The sequence below is a fragment of the Epinephelus lanceolatus genome, chromosome 6, assembly GCF_041903045.1.
Source record: "Epinephelus lanceolatus isolate andai-2023 chromosome 6, ASM4190304v1, whole genome shotgun sequence".
Taxonomy (NCBI): Eukaryota; Metazoa; Chordata; class Actinopteri; order Perciformes; family Serranidae; genus Epinephelus; species Epinephelus lanceolatus.
Genome location: NC_135739.1, coordinates 7459249 through 7479995, shown reverse-complemented (window position 1 = coordinate 7479995; position 20747 = coordinate 7459249). Strand labels below are relative to the sequence as shown.

The 20747-nt window shown below is 44.4% G+C and overlaps 1 protein-coding gene across 3 annotated transcripts in view; it reads right to left on the bottom strand.

The window, feature by feature from the left end:
* Positions 1-20747, bottom strand: part of herc2 (HECT and RLD domain containing E3 ubiquitin protein ligase 2) — a 59263-nt gene that overhangs the window by 22219 nt on the left and 16297 nt on the right. For 2 of the 3 annotated variants that reach the window (XM_033622567.2, XM_033622569.2), the window contains exons 14-64: positions 20586-20699; positions 20228-20479; positions 19683-19876; positions 19394-19594; positions 18979-19207; positions 18751-18875; positions 17937-18115; positions 17664-17848; positions 17391-17546; positions 16831-17016; positions 16536-16712; positions 16305-16408; positions 15878-16028; positions 15567-15781; positions 15322-15454; positions 14138-14265; positions 13659-13854; positions 13433-13566; positions 12910-13086; positions 12619-12755; positions 12083-12234; positions 11772-11963; positions 11474-11661; positions 11166-11358; positions 10887-11069; positions 10611-10795; positions 10267-10414; positions 9982-10178; positions 9622-9852; positions 9368-9506; positions 8426-8572; positions 7477-7619; positions 6912-7179; positions 6618-6760; positions 6393-6491; positions 6139-6307; positions 5903-6028; positions 5679-5787; positions 4774-4913; positions 4498-4688; positions 4282-4387; positions 4070-4161; positions 3795-3970; positions 3315-3426; positions 2541-2622; positions 2223-2457; positions 1604-1781; positions 1357-1438; positions 1087-1258; positions 846-990; positions 164-389 (exon numbers count right to left, since the gene is read on the bottom strand). In XM_033622567.2, the coding sequence (XP_033478458.2) occupies positions 164-389; positions 846-990; positions 1087-1258; positions 1357-1438; positions 1604-1781; positions 2223-2457; positions 2541-2622; positions 3315-3426; positions 3795-3970; positions 4070-4161; positions 4282-4387; positions 4498-4688; positions 4774-4913; positions 5679-5787; positions 5903-6028; positions 6139-6307; positions 6393-6491; positions 6618-6760; positions 6912-7179; positions 7477-7619; positions 8426-8572; positions 9368-9506; positions 9622-9852; positions 9982-10178; positions 10267-10414; positions 10611-10795; positions 10887-11069; positions 11166-11358; positions 11474-11661; positions 11772-11963; positions 12083-12234; positions 12619-12755; positions 12910-13086; positions 13433-13566; positions 13659-13854; positions 14138-14265; positions 15322-15454; positions 15567-15781; positions 15878-16028; positions 16305-16408; positions 16536-16712; positions 16831-17016; positions 17391-17546; positions 17664-17848; positions 17937-18115; positions 18751-18875; positions 18979-19207; positions 19394-19594; positions 19683-19876; positions 20228-20479; positions 20586-20699 (8322 nt within the window). The remainder of the gene's footprint in view (positions 1-163; positions 390-845; positions 991-1086; positions 1259-1356; positions 1439-1603; positions 1782-2222; positions 2458-2540; positions 2623-3314; positions 3427-3794; positions 3971-4069; positions 4162-4281; positions 4388-4497; positions 4689-4773; positions 4914-5678; positions 5788-5902; positions 6029-6138; positions 6308-6392; positions 6492-6617; positions 6761-6911; positions 7180-7476; positions 7620-8425; positions 8573-9367; positions 9507-9621; positions 9853-9981; positions 10179-10266; positions 10415-10610; positions 10796-10886; positions 11070-11165; positions 11359-11473; positions 11662-11771; positions 11964-12082; positions 12235-12618; positions 12756-12909; positions 13087-13432; positions 13567-13658; positions 13855-14137; positions 14266-15321; positions 15455-15566; positions 15782-15877; positions 16029-16304; positions 16409-16535; positions 16713-16830; positions 17017-17390; positions 17547-17663; positions 17849-17936; positions 18116-18750; positions 18876-18978; positions 19208-19393; positions 19595-19682; positions 19877-20227; positions 20480-20585; positions 20700-20747) is intronic. The other variant, XM_033622570.2, reaches the window with a different exon arrangement.

The window sequence follows — 20747 nt, the reverse complement described above, 5'->3', positions numbered from 1 at the left end:
AGCTCCTCCTTGTGGAATATCTGCAGTCTGCTAAACATACATCTGTGAGTTTGTGAGAAATTTAATAAGCAGTGGCATTTAAAATCTACCATTACAATCCCAACAATCAGGAAAGATTGGCTTGCTTAGCTGAGTTCATAGGCTGCAAGGTAAGGAGGATTACCTAAATAGGACGCTCCAAGGGAGTCTCTGGCTGTCTGGAAAAGTACTGGCTCGTGAACCGACGGTGTGGTCACATCCACAGTGGTCCAGGCAACGCTGTGGGAAGAGCCACAGGCCACTCGAGTGATCTTCTGTCCCTCCAGACCCTGCACCAGGGTGGGCTTCCTGTTGACCGTGGTGGTGCCGTTCCCCTGCTGCCCGTGATCATTGTCACCCCACGCATACACCTTACAGAAGGAAGGAAGTTAAATGTTAAATAAAAGGCTTGTGTCCACGTGCCTCACTTCAAAAAATCCGAACCATCCCTTTAACACTTTTAGAACCACTGTTGAAATGTGAAAAAAGGCACACAAGAAAAAGTACAAGCATCGCTTAAAGCACTCAATCATAACAACCTCTTAAAGTGGCCAAATATTGAGTTGCTGCCTCTCATTATAAGAAGTGATGTACTGACATTATTAAATTTGTTCTGAGGGAAGGTATTATATAAGGTGAAATTGGCTGTGTAACAGGAAAGGTTAGAGGTGCTTGGAAAAGCAGAGTGAGAGTCAATACATAAAGTCCCACAACAGGAGGAGAAATCCACACATCTGGAACAGCGCCACGGCAGCAAATGAGCGAGCGGAGTACTTGAACTATGTGCTCTGGTTTATAATACGGTGATGGCGGAGGGCAGTACAAACCTGTCCTGTTTCTGTAACAGCCAAACAGTGCAGAGCTCCAACAGCAACATGGACAATCTTTTTGCCCCTCAGTCCCTCCACCATCTGAGGCTTCCGCACATGGACATCAGTGCCATGGCCAAGTCGGAAATAGTCGCCTTTGCCCCTGTTTGGAAACAAAAATAGTGCTCCTTCATTTGGAAAACAAAAGGACAAATGAGAAATGATAATATATAGTCACTACATCATTCATCCATCTTACCAGGTCCACACAACTCCAGATTTAGTGAGCGCCAAGGAGAACTGTGCTCCACATTCAATTTGACACACGCCCTGCCCGTTGAGCCTCTCGATGTTCTGGGGGATGTTGCAGCCTTCACTGCCTCCACGACCCAGCTTCCCAAAATCCCCATCACCCCAGGAGAACACCAATCCTGACAAAAAAAAAATACATTACCAACTCGATAGCCAAACACATGTATCTGAGCTAAAAGAAAAAACTTAAGGAGATATTTTAGATTAACAGAAATACCTTCATCTGTGAGAGCTAGAGTTTGAGCATCCCTGCTCCCACAAGCCACCTGGATAACCCGGTGACCCAGAAGCACTTTTACCTGGATAAGAAAGTCACAGCAAGAAGGAGTGTATGGTCAGTTTACACATTTCATGGTGAGCATGGATTCTAGAGTTGGGCAACTGCATGAATACACTGACTATCTGTGACTGCCTGAGTACACTGTAGGTTAGTTTTGTGGGTGAGGTAGGAGATACAGACATACCAGTTTAGGCCTCAGCTGAGTCGTGTTGTCCCCATGTCCAAGGCGGCCATATTCACCCAAACCCCAGCTGTACAGCTCCCCACTGGAGGTGATTGCCGCACTGTGAGAGCTGCCACAGGCGATGTCGCGGATGCGCTTGGTCTTGAGTGCCTCAATCAACCGAGGCTTGTCACAGTTCCTAAGATGGGGAAATATACTTTTCTTTAATTAAGAAAGTTGTACATAACACTGCATCATGGAGGTCTTAAAGGGTGGGTCCATTCTTTTTTTTCAGGTTTTTATATCATTCTGTAGCTTCCCAGAAGTGTTCTTTATGTATTCAAATTCGAACATACACATTTAGTTTGATGTATGTTTGTTTCACCGTTGAAATGCTATCGCTACACGCTACATATAAATCCTCTAGCCTGCCTAATGCAACTCTTTGTGACTGAGCTTCTTTGGGAATTGTGTGTTATCAATTTTCCAAATTAGCCTCATTCTTTTAACCCACTAACCAGCACAGAAACTAAGCAATGTACCGCTGCAGACACCACATTAGTTTGGACCCTAAAGTCACACGATAACACAAATTATCTACTATGAGGTATGAGCAGTATCTGTTAACAAGATAACATACATTCTGCTGAAGTGTCCCAGTTTGCCATCGTCTCCCTCTCCCCAGGAGAAGACTTTCCCATCCACAGTCAGGGCCATAGCATGGCGCCCCCCAGAATGCACAGCGACCTTCTTCACCACGTAGTTACTGAGTGCGGTGATCTGACGGGGGATTGGGATGGTCCCACTGGACAGACCCAGGCCTAACCTGCCGTTGGTGGCCTCTCCACATGCGTAAATTTTCCCCTCGACCGTCACTGCAACAGCGACACAGTGATTAGATACACCATATGTGCATGTTATATAAGGACATAAACTCCAGTAACATTTCATCACCCACCTGCAAAGAGGCTTTTGGAACCACCGGCCACTTGTACCACGTTGAGTGCGGAGAGAGTTTCAGAGAAGGAGGGCACCTTGATCTGTGAAGGACACAAACAAAACTGATTAGAGATGCAGCAGCTTCTGAGCTTCTCCCACAGGCTCAACTTCAAGGACGCGTCGGCTCCGCTCTGCTATACATTGTCGACACTGATGGTCACACACATGTTTGACACATCCTCAAATGTGCTTATCAAACAGGAAGCACAGATTTTTACATAATCACAAGACAGAGCATTGGCCTATGTTTCAGATTTGATACACTGTAAAGTACCAAAATATAGTATGTTACTGTACTACTACTGTTTTTTACTCAAGTATTAGTATTAGTAAGTAATTACTGTACATTTTACTCCACTTCATTAACAGCTGTAGTTACTTCGCAGGTGAAAATTTTACATTCAAAAAATGTTATAGTCAGCTTAGATGACATGGCAATAGATTAAACTCCTGAACAGCAGGTTACATAGTTAAAATGACCTCCATCTTAACAGCTGTAACATAAAATACTCCTAATTTTACTGAAGAATAGGATCTGAATACTTCTTCCATCACTGTTTAAGGGTCATAGCAGATTTAATTACTAGCATCTACCTTGAAAAACACATTTTAATTCATATGTAAAGCTCAAACTGCCTTTGTTACCCCATCATGGAGAGGATTTGAGGCATGTAAACCATAGGTTAGTTCAGCCACTGGCTAATTTGGTGTCACATATATACACAAGCTGCACCTTAGAGCCCTTGAGTCCTCCCAGCTGGTCCTTGTCATTCAGCCCCCAGACAAACACTTTGGTCCTGATGGTGGCTGCAGACTCCAGTCCAGATGACTTCTTCCGCGCAAGACTGAAGGACAAGAAAAGACATACAGTGAGAACCTTGAATTAATAGCCCAGGCTATTATTTGCTTAAATCACTGAAATCAACAGGTCTATATAAGGGACAGACCGTTAACTCCTTTCACACAAAACTGTTGCTGAGCAATGATCGGGAAATCCAATCAAAGTGTTTATTTAAACCAGTACAGATATTACATGTTTAAAAATTAGGCTTCAGATGATATACTAATTATGAATCATTCATTTGAGTAAGGGCACTCAAGGATTACGGCACCCGGCATACTGACACAACGCCACTTTATCCTCTTGTAAGCATTTACAACCTGCCAGCATGACAATCCAGCACTGAAACATATATTCCTTGGCCCGTCATACCTCCCAGTGGCAGTTTTGTCATCATCCTCTTCTTCATTGTCAGATGCCAGGAAGGGCACTGTGGCCAGGTCTTCATCCTCTGCTCTGATACGTCCAACGATGCCAAGCCCGTGAATCTTGCAGTCGATACCGGAGCTGCGGCACTGCTTGATGGCAATCTCAATGTATCTGTGATACTGAGGGAGAGACATCATTCAAGTTATTACAATTTTAAGGCAATAAACAACGATTAGAAGCTGACTTCAATTATTATCATTAGGTCTTAGCCAACCAACCTCAGTACAGTCGCTAAGGAGAAGGACAGTGGTGTCCGTGGGATTGATGTTAATTGTCTTCAGCTCAATTAAATTGTTCAAAGAGCTTCCACCTGTACATTTAGAAGATAACAACGTAAAATGTCAAAAACACCATATTTTTATACAAGAGGAACTATTATTACTCATGCTGGTACATTTTTAAAAAGAAGAAGAACATCAAATGTACTCACCCGACACCACCACCAGTGAGGGCATGTAGCTGCTATCTGCTGGATCCACAATCATCTTCAGCCTGTGCACAAGAACGTCTGGGAAGAGCTCGAGACGAATCCAGTGCTGTAGAGGAAAGAATGACAAATCCTGTCAGGTGCTGCATTACGCTTTAATAAAGCTAAACTAAATAGGCTGTCATCTGGCTTATTAGGGTGTGCAATTCAATATCCTACCTTTCCCTGCGAGCCGGAGGACTGCCAACACTGATCACTGCCGTCAAGGAGGCGTGAGGCCTGGTTTACTGAGGATGAGACATTGATGCTCTTGACAGCGCGGGACCAATCGTCAATCAGCATCCCACGCTGGCTGCTGTGATGCTTCTTGAGCTGTTTTCCTGAGCGGCCACAGAATGCTGGAGACTGGCCTAATTGTGGAGAAGATGAATGGCACAGGTTTACAAACACATGTCAGAGCATCACAGATACTATATTGGTTAATGTGTGACGAACCAGGCTCGTTGATTCTGCCAAAGGAATGTCTGGTGTTGTGTTTGCGGGTCTTGAAGCAGTTTTCACAGAAGTCGAAGTCGTCGCAGTTCCTGCATTTGAATCTGGGGCCATTTATGGGGAACATTTGACAGCCATCACACCTGCAGACGACACGTTGCATTTGAACATCATATTAAGATACATAGCTAACTGGGCAGACAGAAACCTCAAAGGGAAACTTCGCCACCTTTTATGTGGATGCCCAATCAGTGTTGATGTTAAATGCAGTTCACTGAAGCAATACATTCCTCTGTGTGTGCTATACTGACTGAGGAAGCTGTGTTGTCCTGCTGGCAGAGCCGTGCCAGCAGAGCCTACATGTACCAGGATTCTAAAAATAGTGTTCGCTGGGCTTTGGAGGCAATTTTCATAGTGGCCACACAGTGGAATTACAACTTCCAGGTGCATCACATGATGCCACTGGGCCCAAAAAGACTTTTTCCACATAGACTTACATAGATTTTACTATTGGGATTTGATCCATTCAGTCCGATAACACTTATAAAGTCTAGAAGAGCTGCAAGGTTACATTATTTTATTCTCATACAAGTTAACCAAGGGCTAAACCAGAAATTTGCCACACTGCTCACAAAGGTCTGTGGTGCATGTCCTCTATGGGACCAATGATGCGAAAGATCTGGGTAACTTTATACTAGGATTGTCAAACTTTTTTGGCTTTATAGGCCTCTAAGCAACTTTCATAGAACTGAATGGGGCTCCGTCTCCAACGTTGTATCTGGTTCACTTTATATACCCATGCTCAGTATAGCACCAGTGAGGAATTCATTGTGACTACTTTTATCATCAACACTGCTTGGACATCCACATGAAAGGTGGCACATTTTGCCTTTAATATACATCCATACCTCACTCCAGGGTGAACACTGGGCACCAGTTCCATTTCAGACAGCAGGCCGGTCCAGTGGGACTGCTGTGGGAAGTCTACGATCACATCCTTTCCATTGGCACTGAAAGCTAAAACAAACCATTTAAACTCATCAGTACAGAAATAGTGGATTCAGCTAACAGGATCTTTAAAAGAGGTGTTTGTTCAGACTAGAAATAGCAAAAGCTTCAGAGAACAGCTCACCTTTCACAACCCCAACACTCCTGTGTGTGACGGAGCCCCATTTGTACTTTGGTGTGGTGACTGTGGGCTTCACCCTCACTTTATCACCAATCTTTATGTGAGAGGGAGAACTCTGTGGTGGGAATCCTGGAAAAAGCAAATAATGACACAAAGCATGTAAAAGGGCGAAGAGAAAACATGGTTCAGAACTATTAACCTTTTGTCGCATCAAGAGCATCAAAATCACGCGAGCTTACCAATTAGCTCGATGTGGATGTAGCGGACCCAGTACGTTCCTCCTTTCTGCTGCCAGTCACACTGCACATTTAAGTCATGAAGTCCATCTCTGTCCAACTTGATCACTTTCCCGACATCTCCATCAAACACTTCCTCGTACGTTCTGCAGCACTTCACCATCATCCCCACCTGCAGAGACGTCAGTGATCTGTCAGACCCGTGTCACATTTCATTAAGGCAGTTTAGAAAATCTTTAGAAGGCCGCTGCTCTCACCTGAATGTTCTCTCTAACATACACAGCATAATCGTCGTTGCTCTGGAAATCTGATCTCTTCTTAAAGGTCTGGCTTTCAGTCACCACTGCACCTGGAGGCTAATGTTACACACAGGCAATATCACAGGTAAAGCTATTATTAATCATGTCATGAGGTGAATTCGACAGGCTGCGTGACAAGTGACTCAGTCCATAATAGCAGAAATAAAAGAGAAAGTAATGTACCACAGGGAATGTCGGCTCGGCCTCCTCCAGCTCCTCCAGCACCTCTTCATCGGAGTATTCATCTGACACAGTGTCGGCATCTGACAGCTCAGTGACGTGAATGTCTGGATGGTCCAGCAGCCAGCCCACCAAAGCCTCAACACCTGATGTATGAATACCCAATTACTCTCCAAAAGCAGAATATTTTATCATATAATGACACAAATATAGCAGATACAGTGACAGCTACAGAGTTTTAGTTAGAGTAACAGCGACAGAGGATGAAAGTCTCACAAACAAGTATTAGAATTATACCTGGGACACCAGAGGCGCTGCCTGTAGTTCCTGACAGCGACTTCAAGGCAAACTCGATGTTCTTGCGTGGGAAGCCCATCTCCATGAGCTGGAGGACTATGGGTAAGGGAGGGACAGGGGAGGTCTTCTGCTTCTTCTGTTTGGGAGGTCGGACATGTTGTATGGTAACAGGCGTGGTGGCCTCACTGGAGCTGCTCTCCTCAAACAGAGGGGAGGACGGGTGGGCTGATTCCACAGCCAGGTACTGACACACTGCCAGAGCTGCAGCCTACATACACAGCGATACAGAGAGAAGGCTGAGGTCAAACTGAATACACCAGCTCGAATGCATGCAATATTATAACGCTGACACAGAGGCTACATCCACACGAATATGTTTTAGTTCTTTCTCCATAGCATTATCTGTAACTAAGCACCCAACCACAGACAATCTGCTGTACATGCCCAGTGTACGTGAATGGTCATGTGATGTGCATTTTCAGGCCTGATAGTATGGACAAAGATCATTTCTGAGACGGTGCTAAAACTCTCATGTGGACACAGTCTCAGAGGCCTGTCGACTCACCTCCATCTCTTGCCTGTCAAAAATGGCTTTGATCGGGGACGGCTGAGTGGCGGCGGATAGCAGCTGCTGCAAGAGGATCAGCGGAGGCAGGGGACCCTCAGGGGACAAGTCTCCAACATCAGGAGATGACACCACTGGGTCCTCTACAAACAAAGAAAAAGAAGCAGAGCTGTTATGAAACAGACAGATACCAGCAAAACAGTGCTTCAAAGTTCTGCTCATAAAAGAATGTCTGTCTAAACTCTGATCAGCGACGCACTTTACATCCACCCACGTACAACCTCAGGGTAACCTCCAAAGTGTGTGAGTTGAGTTTGTCCTCCCACACAGTAGCTGCTGTGCTGTATCAAAACAGACTGTACTAATTGTGCAAAAACGGCTCACTCTGACCAAATGCCCAGCCAGTCCACCCACTGGGAGCCATGATGGTGCCCCAAAGCAGCAGAAAGTTCAGAGGGTCATTGCACTTCATTAGGGTTGTGTTTGTGCTCTTGTATATAGCGTTATCTCTGTTGCAACTTGATCCCAAAGAAATGCCATCTAATTTGACCTTGCACAGAGATGTATGGTAAAATGACAATAAACTTAATTTGATCTGATTACTGCAGCCTGGGTTGGAGTTCGGCCTGGACCCTTTGCTGCATGCAATCCCCTCTCTGTCCTATGCCTTTCCTGCCTCACTCTACAGCTACCACAATAAAGCAGAAATGCCTTAACAGTCGTGCTCTGACACGCAATGTTCTGACTAATTTCCCATTTACTGAAACACTTTTTCTTTGCAATGGCAATAAAATACGGTTAAATACAACTGAAGGTGTAGTTCAACCTTTGGCCTCCACATAAATAGCATTTTGAATTGAAGCTACAGCACTAATTGGAGTAAAGGGAAATAGTTTTCCATAGAAAGTTTCCAGACTCAAACGCAGCCCTTCTCTGGGTGAGTTCTTACCACTGGGGTTGGGTCCTATGTCCACAACTGCCGCCTGGGAGAGGATCTGCCTGAGTTTGTCTTGATGAGAGAGCAGAGCCCGTCCTGCCTTTAAGATATACAGCCTCAGCTGCTGGCACCGCAGCAAATGGATGTCCACCTGGTCAGCTGGAAACACAATAGGTCTGATTAAATCTGCTGAACTAGACCTGAGGCTCTGAACACTAAATCAAAGCATCCTCCACAGCTTTTGTCGTGGTCATTACTTGTAAAGGCAAAATGAGACAAGGTTTCATTTATCAAAGAACAAAGCCACGCATATGGCAAGGGCATTTTACCAGACATTAATCTGAATTAAGCGGCAACCTCCTGAGCTGAATAATGAAGCCAACACGGTAGTGCTAAAAACTACATTTCCTCAAATGGTCACTTTAGGCTGGCTCCAAAAACGAGTCAATCCCCACAGACCCACATGTTAAAATGCTTAACTTTATAGCAGGAATAAACATGTTTACAGCCTGGTACTAAAAACAGTTTTGGTCTCTTTAGCTAATTTTCACATTCATGACAAATGTACGGGGGGTGAATCTTTATATAACTCACCAGTTTGCTTTTTATTAAGGGTTAAATTTAGGCATCATTAAGGGTGTGGCTTGGTCACTTTGAGTGACAGGCTATCTGTGAGGTGTCACCTCAGTCTATGAGTCAAATCCACCTCTCGCTCCTCCACAGTTCAACCCTCTCATTACTTCCGGCTTCAGAAAACTACGGCCAAACTGCCGAACTTGAGGGCTTAAAATGGGAGCCCAAAAACCAATGGGTGACATCATGTCCCATAATTTTTTTTTGACAGCCCTTGGTCTGACTACAGTCAATGATTATTTTACTAACAAAATGTTTAGGAGTCATAGGAGGAAACAAAGTCTACAACATTTGTGTTGCATCTCTAAGCAGTGTCTGTACCTGTCAGCCCTCGACTCAGGGACTTCTTCATGCGTTGTTTTTCCAGTTTGCTTCCAGCCAGGCTGACCAGCTGAGCCCAAACTGCAAGCATGGGCTCAGTGAAAGGCAGGTTCTGCACACTGAAGGCTACCGCAGGCATCTGAGGAAAATGACAAAAAAGACAACAGTATTTTATTGTCTGATTAACTTAAAGCATAAGTAAAGATAATGTCTTGGCTGTATGTTCACACACAGGCATCAAAACCCTTCCATACCGGTTTGAGATGACTGAGCAGGCAAACCCGACAGGTCCTCATCTCATGAAATTGGACAGTGATGCGTCCTTTTGGGGTGATGCGAGTAACTGTTCCCTCTCCATATTCCTCATGAATTACTTGACCTCCGAGCCTGAGGCGCCCATCAATCCCTCCAATGACTGCCATCACTGCCATCAGACTGCCAACTCTGGGACCATCAGAATCAGGAAAGTACTCCTCCAGGAAACACTGATATATAGAGAGCAAACATTTCCAATCACCACTTTGGTAAAACTAATTTTATAAGAGAAGCCAGAATGAAAGTGTGAGTTTTTAACACATAAATAACTGAATCCATAATATTAAAACAATTCTTACTGCTTCAGACTGGCAGCCTGCCATGACATCACCAATAGAGCTCAGCTGAGTGTTGATGTAGTCATTTATCATGCTGTTCCACTGGCCGAGAGAGTGCAGAGTGCGCAGGACAGAAACGATCTCCTCAGCCAGTGTGCTGCTGTGAGTGGCTGTAAGAGACGCCTGAGGGCGGGACTTCCTCCTTCGCAGGGAACCCTCTGTGCATAAGAAGTAAAACACATATAAAAAAAAACAAAACAAACAACAGATTTTCAAAAAGAGCCCCAGTATGACTCAAAAACATACCTCTGAGAAGTGGCAGGTCTGAGGAGCAGGTGCTAAGTAGACTTCCCAAGAAGTTGAACAACTTCTCCACCAGAAACTTCATGTCCTGAGAGCGCTCTGTCTTGTCCCATGAGGGCAAGACTGCCTGCAGGAGACGCAGAGCCAGGATCTGAGAACAAAGAAGATGCACAAGACAGAAAGTGTTACTTTCACAAAGTTTCCATCCTGAAATGTTTGGCAAATAACATGCAACTTCATAATTAGCCTCCTACAACAGTGCACAATTCCACTTTGAGGTCCTTCCCTATAACATACTTTACTAACAGCACGGGGAACACATCCGACACATCATGCTAATATCCCACCTGTCTCTGTAGAGTGATGGCATTGAAGGACTGATGGCCCTCAACAATTCGGATGAGCAGGCTAATCCACGCAGAGGTGCTGAGTGTGCTGCACATCTGTGGCATGAGAGCAATGCTGCGTATGAAGCCCAGTGTAGACCAGCTCCTGTGCTGCTCCCGAGAGACCAGCCTGTGGGAATGACACCCTGACAACAAACACAGGTCGATTTAGAACAATCCAATAACTTGTCATGTTAAAAGATAAAACGCTCTTTATAAACATGTCGGTTCAGCTACCTGACTTGTCATTAGCTCCACTCTCCACAAGCATCCTCAGTAGCCCACAGAGGGTCCGTGTGGCGTCTGTTTGCAACACCTCTGCATAGATCCCAGCTGTTAGAGACAGTGTCTTCAGCAGGTTGACGGTGCTGGTTAGCATCATAGCTGTCGGGTGGCTGCTCTTCTCCATCAGCTCACCTTCTGTAATGAAGAGAGGCGATTGTATATGGCATTATTTGAATCTCACATCTTGCTTGTAGTGTGGTAATTTGTACTGAGGCAGTATTGTGAGCTCACCTGTGTCATCTTCTGTGTCCGAGTCCTCAGTCGGGGGTTGGGCAGCTGGCGGTGGTTCTGCCAGCTTAAGGTCATATTTGCCCTCTTTGCCCATCCTGTAGGAGTTGGTGCTGCTGGTATCCCACTGGACTCTGATCCAGCCGTCCTCGCCTAGCTCCCCAATGACCCGACCGAGACCTGGAGCTGGGCCGTCCTGCACAGAGCATGGGCAGAGTCAAATACTAAACACCAGGCCACTCTTCACTGCTTTAGATGGTAAATACAAAGTCCATCAACTGCAAAAGTGACTGTAAAATGGAATCTGGTACCTGATCTCCCCATTTCCAGTCAACTCCCCTCATTACCCTTGTGCCTATCTTCATCATGGCAGCCAGCTCAGGGCCTGAGGCAGGGAGGGGGGTGGGGGCGGCCTCCTTTCTGGACTCCTCCAGTACTGTGGCTGAGCCTCCGTGTGCACATAAACTCAGGTCCTCCTCACTGCTGTCTGTGCTGGGCCCTGGAAATACAACAAAAGAGACATCAAACACCTCAGTCCACAAATGTGTACGGATGCCCATCTGTTCTTTGTTTAGCCAGCCTGTATGTATTTGACTGAACAGCGCTCACCTATGAGCCTGAGTATACTCTGTGTGAGAGCCAATATGCCAGAATTTAGTAAGAGACTGAGGCTGTTGGACCCATGTTTCAGGGACAGCATGTGTATCATGGCCAGAAGAAAGCGGGCTTGCGGAATGGTGCCAAGACTTGGTCCCGCCGGGTTCTCATTGGTGATGGTCTGTAAGGGAACAGGTTGCACACCTGGTGACAAGAGAAAATGACAAAAAGTTAGTGTGTGTGTTTAACAGCTCTATAAATCACACAAGCACCAGTTTGGTTTTCTGAGATGAACCAGACATATATATAACAATGCCACACACCGAGCTCTTTGAAGCGGGCGCTGGCCTCGAGCAGGATGTTGCGAACATTCTGGATGGCCCAGGAATACAACTTGCCGAAGGTCACCTCCAAAAGCATGCGGTTGAAGGGAGGGATCAGATCCACGTCCTTCAGGCAGTCAGACAGAGGCTCTCTGAAAAGGAGAGTCAAAACATTAGACGGCTTAATGCCTGACCACAATACTGTGGTTATATCAGATGCTATCAATAGTGTTTTTACTTTAGCACACACGCAAAAAATGACATGAAATTATAGCAGAATTTGCACTGAACAATCATATCTTTTATCTGTTTATAAACTCAACTCCTCCAACTCCTGCAGTATAATCCTTGATGTAGTTTTGCTGTTTTTAAACATGGATGTAACACAAGGTGAGTAAGTGATATATGAAAGGTTATTTAGGGGGTAAAGTATTGCTTTAATACACCAACTGAGATATCGATTCAATCAAAGGAATGAGATAAATTTCTTCATATCTTTTTCTTTTTAAATCATAGATCCAAAACTGTCCACTTACCCAATGTCGGTCCCTTCTGGTATGACTCTTTGCCAGCCACAGAGCATTGCATACTGCACAGACGGCAGCAGAAAGCTTTTGGAGGCCAACTTGAGCATGGTGTCAATGCCCTCGAGTCTCACCTCGGCCCTCTCCAGCTATAATGAAACAGAGTTAACATCTGTCAAGTTTTATCACCTTTCTTTACACATTCAAAGTAACTTATATTCATCTCACTGTCCCTTTATTTGTTTTCTTCTTCACCACATTGACTAATTAGGAGGTTAGAGATGATACATCATTTACAATCACCTGTTTGAGAAGACACTTCCTCATCTTCTCTACATCCAGGGGCTCCTCTTTCAGTGCAAACTCCACGATGGTGGCCATAAGGCTGGACTGAGAAAAAGCACCCTGAACACTGTGTTTCAGCCACCGGTACTTCTGGACATTAGACACAGTGTTAAGAAGCGGATGCCACTTGTCCTGCTGTAAAGTAATAAAACAACATAGGAATATCAGACTATGACCATAGCTATTCTTGTTGTCTGCAAAATAACCTACCAAAATATAACCTTGGGCTAACCTCTTCACCCTAAAAGGAATAGTTATACCATTCCTCAAGCACCAAGGTTATTAGTTATTCTCATTGACAGTTTTAATATCAGTCTGCAGCCCCATGAGGCCCTGTTGTATATTTATATTGTCAAAACAGGCCAACAGACCATTAGGAAGATAGTTTTAAGATCATAAAACAAAAAATGATTAAAGAAGCCTCTAAGGTATTTGTCCATCTTGCTGTAAATGTTCCAATAATTAAGCCTCATTAAAGTACCTTGGTTGTCTTGCTAGTGGGTGATTTCCTGTCAGCAGGCGTGGGGCTGATGTGGACATTAAGTTCCTCTTCATTGGTCCCTTCATTCTCCAGCTTTGGCTCTTCTATGTCAGCAGTCTCTGACTTCTTAGGCACTGAAATATAAAACACATTTAAATTCAGAAACGGGTTGCATGTGAAGAAAATAAAACCCTGTTACTGTGTCGTAGGTTTTGGAATATCCCACCTCTTTTTTTCCTGCGGTCCCTGATGAGTTTCTGGGTGATCCTCCTCCAGCGGGGCTGAGAGCTCAGCAGCTTCAGTTTGGACACTATAGACAGGTCGTTACTTACAGCTGGACGCAGCTCATTAAACAGGAAGCGCAGACGCTCGATGACAGGTGCACAGACCTCCTTGTAAGAGCGTCCTTGTTCCTGATGGGTCTGAAATAAGTAGGAAAAGCAAACACATCATTAAAAGCCCCATTCTTTTTCATTTCTTCAAATTATTCTGTGCAAGTCCTGCTAATAAAGTGCATATATTGTTAACTAAAGTGCCATGTGCCTTGTCCATATAAAGTGCATTAATCCAAGCCCACTGTGAATTATTTAAAAGGCAAAACAGTCACTGTCACAAATAATCTGCAGCGAGGAATTAATACAAGCTCTTGTGTTTTGTCTTTATGCCTTCCTACAACAGTCCACAAGCTACAAGCAGTAATCATACCTTGATTAAAGAACACTTCGCCTGGTAGACCATGCGGCACACGTCAATCACAGATTTAGGGAGGGACCTCTGTTTCCCCTGGTCCACACCCAAGGCACATTGACTGACAAGTGAAAGAGCAATGTGACCTGTGACAGAAAGACATTTTACAATAAATTGCTGTACAAGTGCAAATTTGCATGAGAAGACAAAGTGTTGGGCAGGTCGTTTCAACTTCAGTACTTGGCCTAATTGCTTTATCACCTCACAACACACCAGTATGTTTCATTTAAATTAAAAAAAAAAATACACCTTTGGTCACAGCCAGAAACTGTAAAAACAGAAATTATTGTCAGATTTTCACATTTCTGGCAGTCTTTGAATGCATCATATGTGACAAACACCTCCATCAGTAAACATACCCAAAGCTAAGCTTTAAATAGAGTAGTGTTATTCATCAAAACAGCTTTTTATTCTAAATGTCTTCTTTAAAATTTCTCCATACTGGGGCTTAGTGGATAGAGCAGGCACCCCATGTACAAGATTGTTGCCGCAGCGGCCCGGGTTCGACACCAGCCTGTGGCCCTTTGCTGCATGTCATTCCCTCTCTCTCTCCCCCTTTCACATTTGACTGTCCTATCAATTAAGGGCAAAAATGCACTAAAAAATATCTTAAAAAAATTCTCCATACAATAAACCATTTGCACTAAAAAAAATCTATAAAAACACTAAATTCTACACTCCTTAGCACAACTGGGAAGCCATGAATAACTCAGGTGAGACCAACAGTTGTGTGACAAAAAAATCAGTCAAACTGTGACTGAACTGCAGGCTCTGGGCCAACTCCTCCCATGTGCCTGTTCACACAGAGAAGTTGTGAACAAAGGTTATAAAATTGTTTGCAATGTAGCAAAATAAATCTTTTGAAAATATGTTGTGTGAAGTGTACGTATACAATAAGAGTAACTGCTCATGGACAAGTCTGACACACTGGCCCTTAGCTTTCTGAAAATGTGGCCCCCTTAACAGCACAGTAGAATAGCCCTGATGTTTGAGAATGTGGAAGTGCAGAAATGAAAGGTTTCAGTGCATCTTCGCATTACTCATAACAACAATTTAAAAAAAAAAAATCAATGGCAACGTGAGCCAAAATAAGCTCTTAATTCCTCGTCAAACAGCCTGTCTGAGACCAGTTGCTAGGTTACCGAGGTCTTGATGTTTGAGCAGGCAGCAGAGCAGCAGGCGGCCAACTTCCTCCACAGGGTGTTCCGGGGGGAAGGTGATGGGTGTAATAAGATGGTACTGCTTACAGCAACGCTCTATTTGGCATAGGAAGTCCTATAATAAAACAACAGAAACAAAAGATGAAAGCATGACTGCATTATTCAGCTTCATGGATGCTGTGTAGCTGTGCTGTTTGGTTTTGAGTCACTGTCTCTGTTGCCTGTACCTTCACAGTGTGGTCCTGAGTGTTGTTGTCAGCAATAGCCTGCAGGAAAGGCTGTGCGTGGTCACTGAGGGTTATTCTTCGGGAGTAGAGTTTGGCCTTGTCTGGAGTGGTTGTACCCAGGGAGCTGCAGTGGTCTTCATCCTTCTCTTCATTGTAGTTATAGTGGATCTGACTGGTCTGCAGACCCCCTGAAAATATGGAGGACTGGAGCCATTCTGTTCAAAGAAAGGAAAACAAATGTTGTTAAGAAAAGTTTGGGAAAGACGCATTTTGATTTTCAAACCAAGCTGCTTAAAAATCATTGAACCCACTGGCACATTCAATCTCCATGGCGGACAGCGGGGTGCTCTTGGCCAGGTAGGAGGCGTGGAGACCCAGTAGCAGCCCCAGGTTCCTCTCTGTGTCAATGAGCGGGGAGGAGAGACTGCTGAGGTCTGGAGTGGTGACTGTCTCCTGGTTAGGCTGTAAATGATAAACACAAAACTTTAAAAGACAACACTACACTTTTTTGATCAAAGATGTTACGCAAAACCTCAAACTGGGAAAACTCAGATTCTCTTTACAAGGTTCCATTGATATGTTTCCGAACACTTGGCAACCCTTCATTGATTATGTAGAGGTCAGTCAATAAATATCCTCATAACTCTTACAATACAATAACTAGTTTATGCCTAATGTGAGATATGTATAAAATATAATTGAATAAATTTAAAAAATGTGTATTGAAACCATTTTTACCTCCATATACTGTCCGACACAGAAGGCCTGCATTGACTCTCTGGTGTCCTCAAACTGCAGAGCAGCTTCCAAAGCAACCACCGGGTCCTCTCCTGCAAACTGGGCTGTAAAAGGAGAGATTAGGTTACAACAAGGACTAAAATGAAACTGCATCTTTCTGAAGGAAAAAAAAAAGTTAAAATTTATTCTAATTGTGTCCCATCTCCCCAAAAAAATATTTTCTAACCTTACCTAGGATACTGTTTCCTGTTAGCGACTGAGACTGAGCCTGAAAGTCCTTGATGTCATAAACCTTTCCATCTATGACTGTCCAGAAACCACCATCTTTGTTGTGGTTCTCCAGGTCAGCTTTGCGAATGAGGGAGACCTCCTCGTTGTTCTTGGAACTTTGTCCTGTGAAGAAGGATCCTGCCACAGCAGAAAAAAAGCTAGTTACATTCTTAACCTCCTCCTAGTCTTAACCTCAAATTCAGGGGTTCATATAATTTCACAGCAGAGACATTGTAAGACACAAATTAGGTCATACCCATGATGCCTGGCCAAGCCAGATCCTCATTATCATCCCTCTCATGTCCTGGAGCCAGGTGGTTAAAACGGTCAAGGTGCTCCAGGAGTCCAGCCAGGAGAGGGATTGAGCCAGTCTCCTGCATGACACCTGCGTCATCGGTGAGGAGGAGCACAATGGACACCACCAACTCAGGCAGTAGCACTCCTATCAAGAGAAGAAACAGCAAGGTGTCCATCACTTTCTCACAAGTTCCTCAAAAGTCCTTTATCTAATTTTAATTAATTTTATTCTACTTTATGTTAATCATTTATTTATTTACTCATTTATTTACATTTTTGTCTGAGTAGAACATTCCCTAACACAGGAAAAAAATTAACAGATGAGTATATAAATACACAAAACAAAATTAAAATAAATAATAACAATAATAATAATGATAAATAAAAATATAAATAAATAATTCTAAAAAATAAAATAAATTCAAAAATACATAAACTACAAAACAGACATTTACAAAAGGGGGGTGCATGCAGATGATGCTGCACATAAACACTCAAACTTTATGAGAGAGGGTTTACCCGTTAGATCTCCCTCAATGACACGAGAGACTTCAGCAAAGTGGCGGCGACCAGTAGAGGCAATACTTGTTGCAACTGGGAGGATGTCTCCGATGTGAGTACACAGCAGGGCAATGTACTTTTTCAACAGCGATCCAACACCCAGAAGCTCAGGATCTGCATTAACGACAGAGAGATCAAATATTCCCCACCTAGAGCTCATTTTGATACTCGATAGATTTCTCTTATCTTGATCACTGGAGAAAAATATTTGGCTTGAAAGACTTGACTTACTGTATCCATTGACATTATCTGTGCCATTGACACCCAGGTAAAGTTTGCTAACTAGCAGCCTCTGGAAGCGCAGCAGCAGGTCCAGAGACGCAGAGCGTTCCTTGCTGACATGCTCTGCCTCTAAATAGTTGGAGATGCGCCGAGCAACATCCTTCAGCCTCGCGATGGTCTGGGAGGCGATGTTCCTGCAGAGATCAAATGTGTCAATGTGCTAGCAGGCAGCAAGGGGTCAATCTATATAGATGCACCATGGTTAAGGCAACGAGCAGATACCTCAACAGCTGCTGTACAAGCTGCACCAGAGGCAGGCTTTGCTTCCCCGCTGACTCGTAGATGCCCGTGTTGATGAGGTCTTTGTCCAGCGTGGTGCGACAGCGGTGCATAGTGGAAGCGTTGGCCTCCTGCTCGTCAATCTCCTTCTCTTTCTGAGCCTCTTTCTTGGCTTCGATGTCCTGTCATGAAAAAAGTTATAAAGTGATTCCTGTGTCCGTTGAGAGGCTTATTTCAGGAGTTCAAGGATGTGCATGCTGGAGATTTTAACAATTAATGTCTTATATTCTGTATCAGTTGTAGGACTCCAATAGGACAGCAAGTGTGTCTAAAAATTCATCAGTGTACGTGCAAATTAAAGATTATATTTCAAAGTAGCTTGGTGGTGGGTGTCCAGACTTGGTACAGTTATAAGGCACTTGGAGCAGAGCGAAGAGGCAACTCTGCGTAGGAGTGTGCATTCAGTCACAGACATACTTATTGCTTTTGATAACATCAAGTTCACTCTGACTGGCTCGCACTCTCTCACATAGTGGTAAACATTTGTCTAGGCTGGCTCCAAACGCCATGAAAAACACTCTATTTATTTTTTAAAATTCTAAATTCTATATTTTAAAAAACCGAATATGGGCAACTGTCTGGAAACACAAACATTGTTAATACTCTCTTTCCTTTTTTCCATATTTATCCAGACCAGGAAATGACTAAAATCAAATTCCATCCTGCGTAGGAACCCTGTCATACAAACAGATGAATTGCTGCCATGAATACATTATGTGAGCAAAGAGGGTGATGACTCATGCATTAACACACTGACCTGTATCTCAGCAGTGATGGCTGCATTCAGTGCAGATTCCAACCCTCCATCAGCCATCAAGCTGCTCACTAACAGGTCGATCATGAAGCGACGACCAGGGCTCACACTCATCTCATTTCCAGATGCTGGGATAGAAAAATAATTAAAACCTTAGTCCAAACCATTTTTCACATTTGGTATCCATTAAGTGTTTAATCAGTGTTGGCAGATGTTCTGATTTGCACTCACCAGCATTAGGCAGGAGTGAGGACAATGCCCTCGCCCTTTCCTCAGCAGTGGGCAGCAGCACTGACCAGCCACTCTGGAGAACTGCTTGGGCAGCTGCTTGTACAGTATTAAGCACTCCAGCATTGCTAGCTAGTACTACCACTGTTTGTTTGAGGTTATTGAGCAGCACGCTGCCAAGCCCCAGTCCCAGCTCCTCTGGATCCACCTGGTTACTGATGGCTGCATGGAGCTAAGGAGGGAGATTGTTAAGAGATGTACAGGATTATTACTATCAGCAGTCCATTAAGTGTAATGCTGCAATGCTAGAAATTATAAGGCACAGTTGTGTGTGGTAAACTAGACACGAGAGAAGGTGCCAAAACATATTGTTAAGCAAATCTAAACCTGCCATGAGCACAAATAAAAAAACACCTACCTGGAGCCTGAGCAGGTTGAGTGTGGCGACCACCATGCACTCCTTCTCCTGTGGGGGAGGCCAGTCGGAGCTGCCATCCATCCCCTCGCTGACCTGTCGCAGGAGCAGGTCCAGCTGCTCGAAGGTCATAGGGCAAACGTCCACCACAAAGGGCACACGCTGCCCGACAGACCACTCTGAGCACGAGGACCAGGCAAAGCTCTGACAACACACAAACGCCAAGTGTTGAATGTTTTGGGTCTGTCATTATAAGCAGCATTATAAGCATTATAATACAGTTATGGATTACCTGTCCTGGGCCGCAGGAGATTCCCACTATGTGTTTGGAGTTGAGTCCTGGGAGTGCCTTAGGCTGCTTCTTGTTAGAAAAGAGTGTATCAAAGTGCTGTAGCTTATCATTGCTGCCCCAGCTGTGCACCTCTCCATCGTCAGTGAGGGCCAGGCAGTGTGTGGATCCCACAGCAACATCCACAACCTTCTTTCCTGTTTACAAACATAACAGAGAAAAAACAATCTTTGTGTTAGCGTTGGGGCGATTTCCGGCTTTGCTGCTCCGGCCAGTGTATGAGCTTAAACCGTGTTGATATTTTGCAAACCAGCTGAACCGGCATTTGTTAAAATGACACATTCCAGCAAATTAAAAAGTACCCTACATCAGCAGCCTGTGCCGACAGTGTCAAAGCACTATCGGACTTGTATGGTAAAATCTGCCATACCTGCTCTGTGCATTGATTGGCTTAATCTCAAACCGGTTTGAAATGTTTTACACCAGCCCAACCCTGGTTTGTATTCTAAAAGTTTCAGTTGTTTTTTTAATGATAATAGTCAACTCACCTTGTAGGCTGTCGAGTAACTTGGGGTAGCGAACATGCTCATCAGTGCCATGACCAAGACGTTGATTGTCTCCCTTTCCCCAGGTGTACACTTGGCCATCTTTGGTGAGGGCCACTGAGAACTGGCTGCCGCAGCACACCTTCACGATGTCCAAGTCCTGCAGTTTTTCCACAAGTTTGGGTGTCTTGCAGCCGTCACTGCCGCCTCGGCCCAGCTTGCCATAGTCTCCGTCCCCCCAGGACCACACCTGACCTGTGGAAACACACAGAGGTGGTAAAATTATAACACCAACACATGCTTGGATGATGCTGATAGATTCTATGGTCAGAAGTCAAGCGAAAAAGACTTGTGTTCTTACCATTCTCTGTGACAGAAAGTGTTTGTGCGTCACCACTTCCACATGCCACATCCACCACCTTTAGTCCCTTCAGTGCTGTCACAAGCATGGGTGTGGTCTGGTCTTCACTGGAGCCTAGAGACCCAATGAGAAGGCAACTTTTAGATAAAAAACAGACGAAGA